General features: G+C 45.4%; 9 protein-coding genes across 9 annotated transcripts in view, besides 8 other annotated features; all 9 read right to left on the bottom strand.

Annotated features, from left to right (window-relative positions):
• Window positions 1–11,169: part of a sequence feature (heterozygous, non-Esmeraldo-like haplotype) that runs on past the window's edge.
• Tc00.1047053509875.260 (hypothetical protein, conserved) lies at window positions 242–904 on the bottom strand (the record flags this gene model as incomplete). Its single annotated transcript, XM_814992.1, has 1 exon — window positions 242–904. One exon carries the CDS (start codon window positions 902–904, stop codon window positions 242–244), a length of 663 nt encoding a protein of 220 aa, XP_820085.1.
• Tc00.1047053509875.250 (hypothetical protein, conserved) lies at window positions 1,115–2,518 on the bottom strand (the record flags this gene model as incomplete). Its single annotated transcript, XM_814991.1, has 1 exon — window positions 1,115–2,518. One exon carries the CDS (start codon window positions 2,516–2,518, stop codon window positions 1,115–1,117), a length of 1,404 nt encoding a protein of 467 aa, XP_820084.1.
• Window positions 2,614–2,658: a sequence feature (CT-rich).
• On the bottom strand, window positions 2,876–4,204 carry Tc00.1047053509875.240 (hypothetical protein, conserved; the record flags this gene model as incomplete). The annotated part of the gene is made up of 1 exon (XM_814990.1): window positions 2,876–4,204. One exon carries the CDS (start codon window positions 4,202–4,204, stop codon window positions 2,876–2,878), a length of 1,329 nt encoding a protein of 442 aa, XP_820083.1.
• Window positions 4,384–4,418: a microsatellite.
• Tc00.1047053509875.230 (hypothetical protein, conserved) lies at window positions 4,773–5,939 on the bottom strand (the record flags this gene model as incomplete). Its single annotated transcript, XM_814989.1, has 1 exon — window positions 4,773–5,939. One exon carries the CDS (start codon window positions 5,937–5,939, stop codon window positions 4,773–4,775), a length of 1,167 nt encoding a protein of 388 aa, XP_820082.1.
• Window positions 6,189–6,208: a microsatellite.
• Window positions 6,210–7,628, bottom strand: Tc00.1047053509875.220 (hypothetical protein, conserved; the record flags this gene model as incomplete). The annotated part of the gene is made up of 1 exon (XM_814988.1): window positions 6,210–7,628. One exon carries the CDS (start codon window positions 7,626–7,628, stop codon window positions 6,210–6,212), a length of 1,419 nt encoding a protein of 472 aa, XP_820081.1.
• Window positions 7,704–7,739: a microsatellite.
• Window positions 7,812–7,867: a sequence feature (T-rich).
• On the bottom strand, window positions 7,894–8,394 carry Tc00.1047053509875.210 (60S ribosomal protein L17, putative; the record flags this gene model as incomplete). Its single annotated transcript, XM_814987.1, has 1 exon — window positions 7,894–8,394. The coding sequence occupies one exon, from the start codon at window positions 8,392–8,394 to the stop codon at window positions 7,894–7,896; it is 501 nt and encodes a 166-aa protein (XP_820080.1).
• Window positions 8,505–8,548: a microsatellite.
• On the bottom strand, window positions 8,693–9,226 carry Tc00.1047053509875.204 (hypothetical protein, conserved; the record flags this gene model as incomplete). The annotated part of the gene is made up of 1 exon (XM_814993.1): window positions 8,693–9,226. One exon carries the CDS (start codon window positions 9,224–9,226, stop codon window positions 8,693–8,695), a length of 534 nt encoding a protein of 177 aa, XP_820086.1.
• Window positions 9,102–9,135: a microsatellite.
• On the bottom strand, window positions 9,415–10,053 carry Tc00.1047053509875.200 (copper homeostasis protein, putative; the record flags this gene model as incomplete). Its single annotated transcript, XM_814986.1, has 1 exon — window positions 9,415–10,053. The coding sequence occupies one exon, from the start codon at window positions 10,051–10,053 to the stop codon at window positions 9,415–9,417; it is 639 nt and encodes a 212-aa protein (XP_820079.1).
• Window positions 10,308–11,169, bottom strand: part of Tc00.1047053509875.190 (clathrin coat assembly protein, putative) — a gene marked incomplete at both ends in the record, with an annotated part of 1,503 nt that continues 641 nt past the window's right edge. Inside the window, one exon of the mRNA XM_814985.1 lies at window positions 10,308–11,169. This exon is cut by the window's right edge and continues 641 nt beyond it. Within this exon, the coding sequence (XP_820078.1) occupies window positions 10,308–11,169 (862 nt within the window).

Genomic DNA, 11,169 nt, shown 5'->3' with positions numbered 1-11,169 from the left:
GCTTTTTTTTTTTTTTTTTCGTGGTTTGCAGAACAAATGAAATAAAAGCAACAACAACAAAAATGCACAATAACAAGTGGGATTCCAAAGTGTGATTGTGTCGGTAATCCCTATCGCAGGAAGAGAAATATCAAGCGTGAGATAGTTTGGTGTCATTTCATTTCCGGGCCTTTTCTTCCCTCTCCACCGTTTCCTTTTTCAAATCTCATCTCTTCCTCCTTCCCTACTTCCCTCTCGTCACTCATGACTTGGGAAGCGGAGAGATCTGCGAGACATTTTTCGGCGGCTCCGGAGGAGGGGGCGGACGGGCTGTTGGTGGAAAGCGAACGCGCATTTTTTTGTTCGGCATGTACGCCTTTTTGAGCATCCACCAATGTGCCTTCATAAGATACCCCATGAGTAGGGGGACGACGGTAAAGAAGCTCAGAATTGAAATTTCAAATGAGTTGGCGTCGTGGGCAAGGGCCGAGTGCGCCCCTGGGTTTTTCTTGTCGTAAAAAACAGTGCAGCGCTCACCCAAACGAAGCACGGGGATTGCCTGAAGATATTGGGACTCGGTGATGGTGTCGTTGTAAAACCGTTCCATCCAGTTCCTGTAGGGAGTTCCAGTTGTCGCCCTCGTCGACACGTACTTTTTGCCGTCAACTTCGTATTCGTACCGCACCGCGTATCGAGGAACACTGATGTACCGATAGTTCAGTTTCCGGAGCTCCAAAAGCTTCCCACTTGTCATGGCCCATCGGGAGTTCGCTTGATAGGCATTAAGCGCGTCATAGTAGCAACGCGTGTTGACGTACACAACATACGCCAAGAATACAGCCGGGATACGAATTTCCAATGCGAGATCCCACAGCCACTGCGGCTGCTCCCTGCCGGTAAAGAATCTGTACACCCGGCCCGACATGTAAGTATCTTTTACTACTCTGATCGATACTATCGGCTAACTTGTCTTTGTTTTCGTTTCCAGTGCATTCATTTCCCCCGCCCATAAAAAAAAAAAGAAAAGAAGAAAAGTAAAAAATTACCACACGCATATGTATCCCTTTTTGCAAAAAAGTGCCCCCTCCCGATTCAAGAAGGCACGAGATCCGACAGGCCACCGTTGCCCTAGAAACTAAAAAGGGGCAAAAAGGTTGATATGCATCGCACTGAATGACGCACAAAGCATGCATCCAAGAGGAATGGAACCATCTGTACTGTGTGCGCCCTTAAGCGGGCATTCACCAGGACCTGGGCATGCTATAGGCTCTGGTTCGGTCGTCTCCCAACGTTCATCGCATCGGTTACACAAATAACGATTGCCAAATGACAAGTGTGTTGCGGGGTTGCAGCAATATCGGCACTTATAAAGGACGTAATTGTGCTTGTGAACTGGACAGAGAAAATCGTCATTGCATTCCGAGCAAATTAACTCGCAAGGCTTTTTAACGGGCTCCACATTATTGGAACGGAAGCATCGGCGTTCACCTCCGTAAAAAGGTTTTTCACAGCGGCAACAGATATAATACAGTAAATCCTCTACCGTTTTGTTTTTCATTTCTCGAAGACGATTTTCTGCGTCTAAGTTAATTTCCCGACGCAAACGTCCCATGTATTCGGAGAGAGGGGCAGCGGCATGACGAATTTGACTGCCGCACCCCCCTGGGCAAACGGCATACGTGAAAACCACGTGCTCTCCCTTTGCCCGAAAACCGTCGGCCCGAGAGGAAAACTCGGCAAGGCAATCACGATGGAAGCGGTGACCACAGTCCAACGTGACCCCACCACCCTCCTCGAAATCACAGAGGCAGATCAAGCACGAACCCTCAGGCTGGGCAGAAGGCACGGAAAGAAGTTTCGGCTCGGTTACCTGAAGTTCACTAACAATCGGAGTCGTGGTGTCCCTTGCATACAGGCATATTTTGCCTCCTTCGTTCACGGTAAGGAGAGCACCTGAGCTCAAAGAAATGAAGGGCTTCGTAAATGTATAAGAGAGGATTTCATCCCAAACTTCACCCTTCTCATTCACGCATACTATTTGACCCGAGTCCAATAGAACAACGACGTATTGGCTATAACGGCCCAATAGCCGAATTCCCCTTCTCGTCAGTTCCACCTTCCTAGGGCACTGGTTGAATTGGTATGCATAAATCTCCTGATTCTCATCCAAAAAAACAAACCCATGATCCAACGCCTCTAAATCGGATGCTCCGCGCTGGAGTTCCAGCGTCTCAAACTCCTCAGAGAGGGGGTCAAAGACAAAAAGAGAGTCTTTACCACAACAGTACACCTTCTGACGGTGAACGAGGACGTTTTGGACCGGGCCGGGAAGTGCATACTCTTTGCAGTCAAGCGACACCCTCCAGCGTCGCAAGAGAAGGGGCGAGTCACGCTCAACAAAGTAAAACTCCTCCACACTGAAGCAGGCCACATCGGCCCCTGACTGAATCGGACACACCAGAGGCAGACAGATCAATTCGCCCCCGTTTTCACTCACTTGGTAAAGGGAGCCGGCGTCGAAAATAAAAGCAACCGCCATCTTTCCTTTAAAAAGTATGAGGGATAAATTTTTTGTAGGCCACGCGAGAGCAGAGAGTCATAGAAAGAAGAACAAAATGTGAAGCAAATAGAGATAAGAAAAGAGAAAGGGATAAGGAAAGAAAGAAAAAAAAAAAAAAACGCCAGTACTTATAGAAAAAAGAAACACACCCAATGATGTTGCTTACACCGTCTAGAGCCAAGAAGAGAATAAATAACCCCCCTCCCTAATCCCTAGACACATAAGTAAAAGGGGAAAAAAAGTATGGAGCACATTTTGCTCTAAGTCAGTCTACAAAATAAAAATATAAACAAAACATAACACCCAAGAAAAAACAACACACACACCACTACCGAATTATTGGCGACCAGTGTGTTTGTCCGCACGCTCCCTCATCTCCCGTAGACGCTCAGCCGTCACAGTGAATATTTTGAGATCCATCTCCTTTTTGGTCTCCTCATCCAACGACTCCCGGGCAACGCCATCTTGAAACGTCTGGACGCGACGAGAGCTCGCGCGGGCCCGACGCCATTCTTCCACAAAAATACGTTTCACTTGGCTTTCGTACTCAGCATCATTTCCCCACCATGGGAGCATTGTATCTGTTGTAACATGCTCCATAGTCTCGGGTCGTTTCTTGCTTTGCATCTTTGCGCGCATCAGTCCCTCTATGTAGACGTACACAACCAGAAAAATGCACAGAGAAAAAACAAAAAGTATGGAGGATTCAAGACGAACCTGCTTCACTATCTCCGTGTTTTTCATCACCTCTGTAGCTGTCCGAGATGCCAGTCCAGCCACATCTGAGCGATCTTGTACTTTGTCCTTTGCCGTAAGAACCTCAATGTCTTCGGCACTGACATCTGCTGTCCATATGGCCTTTTCACCTCCATCCGTGTCTTGTCCCAAATTGAGATTTGATTCTTGCTGCCCAGTTGGTTCGTCGCTCACACTTTTCAAAGTGCCATCATCAGCTGCTTCCCTTTTTTTAATTTGTTCCTCTTGGTTCTTGGAAAGTTTCTCAAGGCATAATGGCTTTTCAGTACCATCGGTAAGGAGCATCTTGTTCTCCACTCTGACACTGCCATCCTCAAGCAGCCCCAGTCGAACGGTACGAAGACCATCCTCCTCCATAATTTCTTCAATGTCCTCAAGAAGAAGCATCGCCTCATCGTCATTGGCGGCTATTTTTTCTGCCAAGTCGTCTCCAAGACGCGCCTTAACTTCTTCAATCTTCCTAATATGATCCGTTAGGGTGGAGATAGGTATAAAACTCTTTATTTGGGCACGTGCCTCCAAATAGTTTCGTGCTTCGTGGTCATCCACCTGGAAATTGCCCAGGTTCACAATCTTGTTCTCAACAGTCTCCACGCCGTAGTCCTTCATGATGTCCTGGTACGCAAGACTAACCCGCAGGAAGTCTTCCGCATTGCCGCCGGCTTCAGGATGTGTCCTCCGGCAGGCCAGGAGGTACTTCAACTTGGTCAGAGCAAGTGGCAATCCGGGTTTGCACTCCAGCAATCGATAGCGCAAGGGATAATTTTCATACTCCTTGCGCTTCGCCTCCGCTTCCGCAAGATATTTTTCCTCATCCTCTATCTTTTTGTAGTCTTTTGACAGCTCGGCAGCCCCAGCCATACGTTGAATCGATTTGGCACACAGAAGATATGACCCTAGGCGCAGCATTGCAATGAAGGGAATGTAATTCCCTCCTTTACCCTTTTTGTTATTCTCAACATTTCATACCCAAAAGAAAAAACATGTATATAAATAGGAAGAGAAAGAAAATTTAATCCCACCAAAAAAAAAAAAAAAATCAAAAAAGCTGCAACGGGTGCTAAACCCACCTGAAGAGACACAATTCCTTATTACTATTACTATTATTATTATTATTACTGTTTTTCACTCTTTTCTAATGGAAGATTTGTCCGGGGAAAAGTATCAATAAAAACGCGTCTCTACCACCACAAAGATAAACAAAATTTTTTTGTTTATTTCTTTGTTTTTGTTTTTTATTATTGAGGGAAAAAACAGCCAACCTCAGGCCGTGGCAGCAATAGAAGAACATCTACAACCGATACCCATACCCACAATTAGTGCCACATAAAAAAAAAAAAAAGTTAAGGACCGAGAAGCTCAGAACCTTTTTCTTTCTCATACCCGGGCAAATGCATTTGCTTTTTCCTCCCCGCATGAATATACAAATATATATATATATATTGCCAGCCAATTATACATGACCCTCGTATTCCAACTAAACTCGACTAGTAATGGGGTAAATTTGCTGACTATCTTGCCCCTCACCGGGTTGCCAGGCATTATTGGGGTCATAATACATATTTTGTCCTTGGTGTGGGAATTGTTTCGCTCCTGGGGCATTTTGCCAAACTGCGTACTCTCGGTTCTGAACACCATGCTGAGTCCCCGAAGGAAAAATTCCTGAAATGACGGCCGAAGAGGCCTGACCTCTACCAGAGAAATGTGTCTGAAACTGGCCCTTAAAGCGGACCCCACTACGAATATCCCACTCCATGGCACGAATAGATTTTCTACCAGATTCGGCTCCACATGCTTTAAGGCGTTGCCCGGCAATGAGTGCTAAAGGTAAAAGCAACATCAAAAAGATTAAATACCAATAATGTGAAAGGCAATCAGCCGTATTTCCCTTGTAAGTAAGAGGTGGAAGCTTTTTCCGGAGGTACACCTGTACACCTGCCACGCGAACAAGAAGAATGCGATCCAAAAAAAGAATCGAAACATGCTGAACGTTGTTCAGAATTTTTATAAGCAGAAGGTTCCTGTTGGACGAGGTTATTGTCACTTGCGCCACATATAGCCCGTCGATTTCTTTAGAACTGTCCAGTGTGATAAGAGTGCAATCGTGCATTGAAAGAATTTGGCAGAGCCGCTGTTTCAAGCCATTACTGGGGTTTACTTGCATAGTAAAAAGAAATGAAAGATTATCAAAGCCAAAGTCCGGAGAACCAATGCCAATACTCTCGTCACCGTAACTGCAGTTATCGTTGAAGCTGACAACTGATGGTTGTCTCCCTAGATCGGTAAATGACAGTTGGTTCAAGCTGCTCACCAACGCGGCGACAGGCGTCATCGACCATTTGTCGAAGAGGGCGTTCAGTTCACGAAAGGAATCAAGAACCTTATCTTGGGCACCAACAAACCAGTGCCTCGCAACAATAGCCACATCTGGAGGCGACGCAAAAGACTCGGCAAAAACAGTATTCGGCTTAAAAGCATTTTCCACATACTTTGAAGCCGCATCGTTAAAAGAAGCGCTCACGCTTACGTTTCCCACATCACGAAGAGATATCTCTCTTGCGAACATGAGGGCCATCGAATCCGCGCACTCCGCACAAACGGCAAAGAGCATGGCCACCGCAAGCCCCAGACAAACTAATTGCATTGTTCCTCTCCCACTTTTCTACAGCAGCCCTTGTCAAATTTCAAAAAGGTGTAAAAACAAAACCCATTTATAAAGAAAAAGAGATCGCAGTTCCCAGTTAACCATAAAATAACACGGGAAAACCCCATTATTTACATTTCATTCTCGGCTCTCACGCTCAAACCTTCCACCGCTCAAGCGCATATTTTGGAGCAAACTACAAATCAAAAACAACAACAACAAATTTCAAGGCGCCCGCTTCATTTCTTGTATATATATATATATATATACTCAGGCCACATTTCCCTCTATGGGCCTTTTTAGACGATAATTGACTTTTCTGGAAATCTCACCAATTACCGCCGCATCACCGGCAAGAAAAGGAAGAAGGACCGATCTTCTGAGAACTCCTTCAAGACGATGTATTGCTTCAACTTCACACTGTAGCTCCAGCACCGTCAAGTTGGGTCGTTTCAAGGCCTGCCTTGTCCAAGAAAAAACTCTCTTCTTTAGTCTTTCCAATAAGTCTTGCGGAATAGTTACTGAAAAGTGTGAGGTGGCCAAAAATTCCATGTATTCAAGGACCTGGACGCACTCGACGGCATTCATGCTTTTGGCAGTGACGTAAAGCTGCGCGAAGAGAGACTCACAAAGTGTACATCCAGTATCATCCTCATAATTATTTTTTTCAACCTCGTCCATGTCGGGTGATGTGGCTATGATTGAAAGAAGAAACAAACACTCTCCTTTCCCAATATCGCCCATACGGTAATCCTCGCAGAGTAGTTGATACAGTCGACGACGAAACGGGGGAACTAGATCCCCACACTCCAAGGTATGCATTATGACAGAGGTTGGTACAACACCCAACTCTTCTAATTCGCACGTCACGACTCGCCTCATAATATCGGCACAGATAATAAATGGTTTGTCGTAAAGGGAGTTTTTCAACAATGGGAATAGCAGAAGACAGTCACCAGGTGTTAGTCCTGGTAGCATGTCATGAAGACGCCTGAGACACGCCCTAAAGAGACGACCACTTTCGACCGACCTTCTTTGCAAAACGGACTCTTTGTCGCTAAGAATGTGGAGAATCCACCAAAGAGCCTTAAACCCAATCACATTGCTGTAAATCACATGATATCTAAGACGAGTAAGAAGCGCTCCAGCAATATTTTCATTTCGCCAAGCAGCACCCTGCCGAAACGATTTCGAAAGCATCATTTCTAAGAGCATTAGAGACGAAATGGGGTCTAACCGCAGCACTGAATCTGTTGAAAGGACAATGGATCTCTCCCCTGCCAGAACACTCGTCTGAGAATCCCTTATGAAAAGGGAATACAACGCCACAACGCTCTCGTTAATATCCGTACTGCATATATCCGACCCAACGTTTTGGGGGGTACTTGAGGAACCGTCCGCAGAAATCTTCAAGCGCAAGAACGACGACCACTTGCCCAAAAGAGCCTGCTCGCTCATTGTCATGCTAGGACCCATTGCACTCAAAGCCTCTGAGGCGGCCTTGTCAAGCTTGTCTATCATCGTACCTGATCTAACCAGCAGACCCAACACAGAAAGTGCTTTGGACGGAGTTGCACAATCCCAATAACGGCTATCGATTAGCCGATGATGATGATGAGACACCAAGAGTCGATCTGCGGTTGTCTGTGAAGCATGCCAGGAACGCCCAAGAAAAGACCTAAAAAACATTTCTAAAAAAAAATTCGTTTGTATACACCTAAATCAATAAGTAACCGTCCAAAATGAGAGAAACAAGCCCCCTCCAAAAAAAAAAAAAAAAAAAAAAAAAGAGGAAAAAAACAACAGTCTTTGAGAAAAAAAAAAGGTAACCTCATCAACTAGAAGTGTGCCTATTTTAAAAAAGTGCTTACCAGAAAGAGAGACAACAAGAAAATAAATAAATAATAAAACAAAAAAAAAAAAAATAAGCACAAAGACAGGCCGTCAGATCACTCTACTTCTTCGGCTGGCTTTTCGGCACAGGGACACGCTCCTGGGGCTGAGTCATGAAGAGCTGCACATGGCACGGACTGCACATGTACGGCGTAATACGGCCGTGAGCGCGGTAAGTGCGGCGGCGCATGCGGGCGGCCTGATCCACCTGCACGTGTTTGATGACCATCTTGTTGGGGTCAAGACCCTTCTCGATGGCGTTTGCCTCGGCATTCTTCAGCAGTGAGAGCATTGCAACAACAGACTTGCGTGGCCAACGTCCCTTTGTCTGTCCCCACTCCTTCGCCTGAGCGGTACGGCCAATCTTGCCATTGTAGCGCTTAAAAGGAATGCAGCGTGTCTTAGCAAGAACCTGACGGTACAGCTGCTGTGCCTTGCGAAGGGGCATGCCGTTGATCACATTCGCTGTCTCAAACGTGTTCTTGAAGTGGCAGCGGAGATCACTGACCTTCGCCTTGGCGCTCTTCGAGCTCACCTGAGGCTTCCTTGAGTAGTGCACCATGACCCCAATCCTGCCCTTTCTTTGTTGATTTGTTGTTTTGGGTGTGTTAACAGAGAACCCAGAAGGATTGCAACGAGCCAGAACAAACACAACGACAAGAAAAAGACTTCATTATTATTATTATTATTATTATTATTATTATTATTATTATTATCTTATTTTGCTTCTCGCGCCAAATCACAAGGTCATCCCTGCTCCTTCTCCAACCTTCTTTTTCACCATTCTTTGGCAAATTCAAAAACAAAAAAACAAAGCGGAAAATTAAAAAACGGTACCACATCGTCACATCGCAAAGTGCTCAGTCGCGTCCTCTCTGACGTCTCGAATCATCCCGACGACGGGCAGAAAAGGCGGCAGCCTTTTCCTCGCGTTTTTTAATGTTTTTCTCCCTTTTAGCGCACAGTTCCGAAGCCATTGTGGAAAGTGAGACAACCACTGTCCCGTTCTCTTTTCGCACAATAAAAAAATTGCTTTGTGATGCAGTAAACTGTGCTAGGCCACCAAAAGCCACCAACGCTTCTTGAATCTCCTCGGGTATGGACGAGGCCCATTTGTTTATGGGCATCCACGACTTCCCACTTGGGTAGAGCTCCAGTAGCTTTGCCACGAGCTGGGGCTCGTTTAACGAATTGCGATAGCCACCTTGTTGAAAGTTCTGCGGGGGCCTTCCCCTCAGAGGCCGACCATCGCGAGGACCACCAAATCGTTGTTGTTGTTGCTGCTGTTGCTGCTGCTGCTGCTCACGCTGTTGGTACCGACCGCTGCCACTACCGGATTGTGACCGCGCTAAGGCGGCGACAGTAATCAATCTATTTAACCGGAGGGATCGCATAATTGCCTCCTTTACTTTATTACGTTGCTTGCAAACTAATAAACATAGCAAAAAGGGAATTTCCTCACCAATATCAACATAGAAAACATTTTAACAGACAAACAAAGCCACACGGGGAGAGAATCGTGCAGATTACCGTAAGTACTTATATATATATCCCTCTCCCAAAGAAAAAATTATACCAATTGTTAAACAAATCTCACAACCCGTGTTCCATGAACCTCAGTAACACCCAGATCCCTGGCAATTTTCTCAGCATTCAAACTAGTAACGCCACCTCCGGGCATTATAGATATTCTATTTTTTGCATATAAAACGAGTTCCTTCAGCCAATCCAAATTTTCTTCAATATTGGTACTTGCGGATCCTCCATGGGTTAGAATCCGGTGAAATCCGTAGGCCGTTAACGCATCAATGGCCTGAAATTGCTTTTCGGTAGGGATTTCATCAAAAGCCATGTGAAACGTCAGAGACATCCCTTTGGCAGCAGACAATAGGATGCCAATTCGGGGGTCCACATTGCCAAGGACGTCAATGGCGCCAAAAACAACACCATCTGCCCCTAAACGCCTCGCCAATATCACGCTTTTCAACATTACCTGGAATTCCTCATCACTGTAATAGAAATTGCCCTCCCTACAGCGTATAATAACCATTACCATAGCATTTCTAGAGTGGCAATATTCCACTGTCTTTTGAATTGTATCAGCGGACGGGGTGACGCCGCCAACATCCAAACGGGCACAAATCTCAACACGCTGCGCCCCCGAAGCTATGGCCTCTGGTATCCGTTCATAGCCCTCTGCACAAAACTCTTTTAAAATCATTGATTTCCTTCCTCGAAATGAAGGTATTAGTAACAATATTTCAAATAATTTACTCACACACACAAACAACAACAAAAAAAAGTTAAAAAAAAAAGGAAACGCCTTCCCGCCTCAAAAGAAAACAAAAACTGAAAAACTTTTCCACTAATCTCTCTTCTCTTCTCAAACATTAATACTCTTGCAATTACTAGTAGCAATAACCAAAGCGTCATGACAATACTTTCTCGGTTTTCACTCAAAAGCTGTAGGTATCACTAAATGTTATTGGCATGCCAACCCTTTTGTTCTTCATTATATAATTCCTTGAAAACGTTTTCATTGCCTTGTTTTGGAATCGCATCAGTTGCTGAGGAATAAGTTCCTCCCCATACGGTATGAGACATTCCATCTGCAACTGGAGCCGCAGTTGAGTATTGTACGGATGGGGTACCTTCCCAAGATACGGGGGCACCGGTTGACCACCCATCATCAATTACCGTGTTTAAAGCAGCATAGTGATCCCCAAGATTTTCCGGCCCAATATTTTCTTCAGATTGAGGACTGAACAACGGAAAATGCTGGTTATCCACCAAGGGATCGGCTGGAGCAGAAGGAACCGCCGGTCCTGATTCTGCTGCGGGTGCGCTGACAAAAAGCTCATCCATAGAGAATGCCGCCTCTTTCTTTTCAGTAGCAACAGGTGGTATAGGAGGGGACTCTTTACCACTTCGTGGTTGTGCGTTCACTGAGGGTGATAGTGGAGGTGATTTTTTTTCGACCGTTTCTCTCGGCGGACTCTTTATTTCACTTCCACATATTCCCAATTTTCCCAACGTCTCAGTTACATCTTCCCTTGGAATGCTACTCAAGCGAACATCGTCCTCCAATTGCCCCAGAAAAGAATCTGGCAGAGGCTTTAGCTGTGGTGGAGGTTGCATAAAAACTTTTGATGATCTGAGGATCGAGTCAAATAATAAGCGCAGTTTTTCCACTACCACACTGTACTGCCGGTAAAGCTCCAGCCAAACTTTTTTTAGAGGAAGTGAAAAGTCGTCGAATCCGTCAAGTACAAATATGACTCGATTAGAAAGCAGTTGATACAACATTTTCCCATCACATACAAGCCTTTGATACGCT

This window comes from Trypanosoma cruzi, genomic scaffold (genome assembly GCF_000209065.1).
Source record: "Trypanosoma cruzi strain CL Brener 1047053516499 genomic scaffold, whole genome shotgun sequence".
Taxonomy (NCBI): domain Eukaryota; phylum Euglenozoa; class Kinetoplastea; order Trypanosomatida; family Trypanosomatidae; genus Trypanosoma; species Trypanosoma cruzi.
This window is presented reverse-complemented; position numbering and strand designations above follow the sequence as displayed.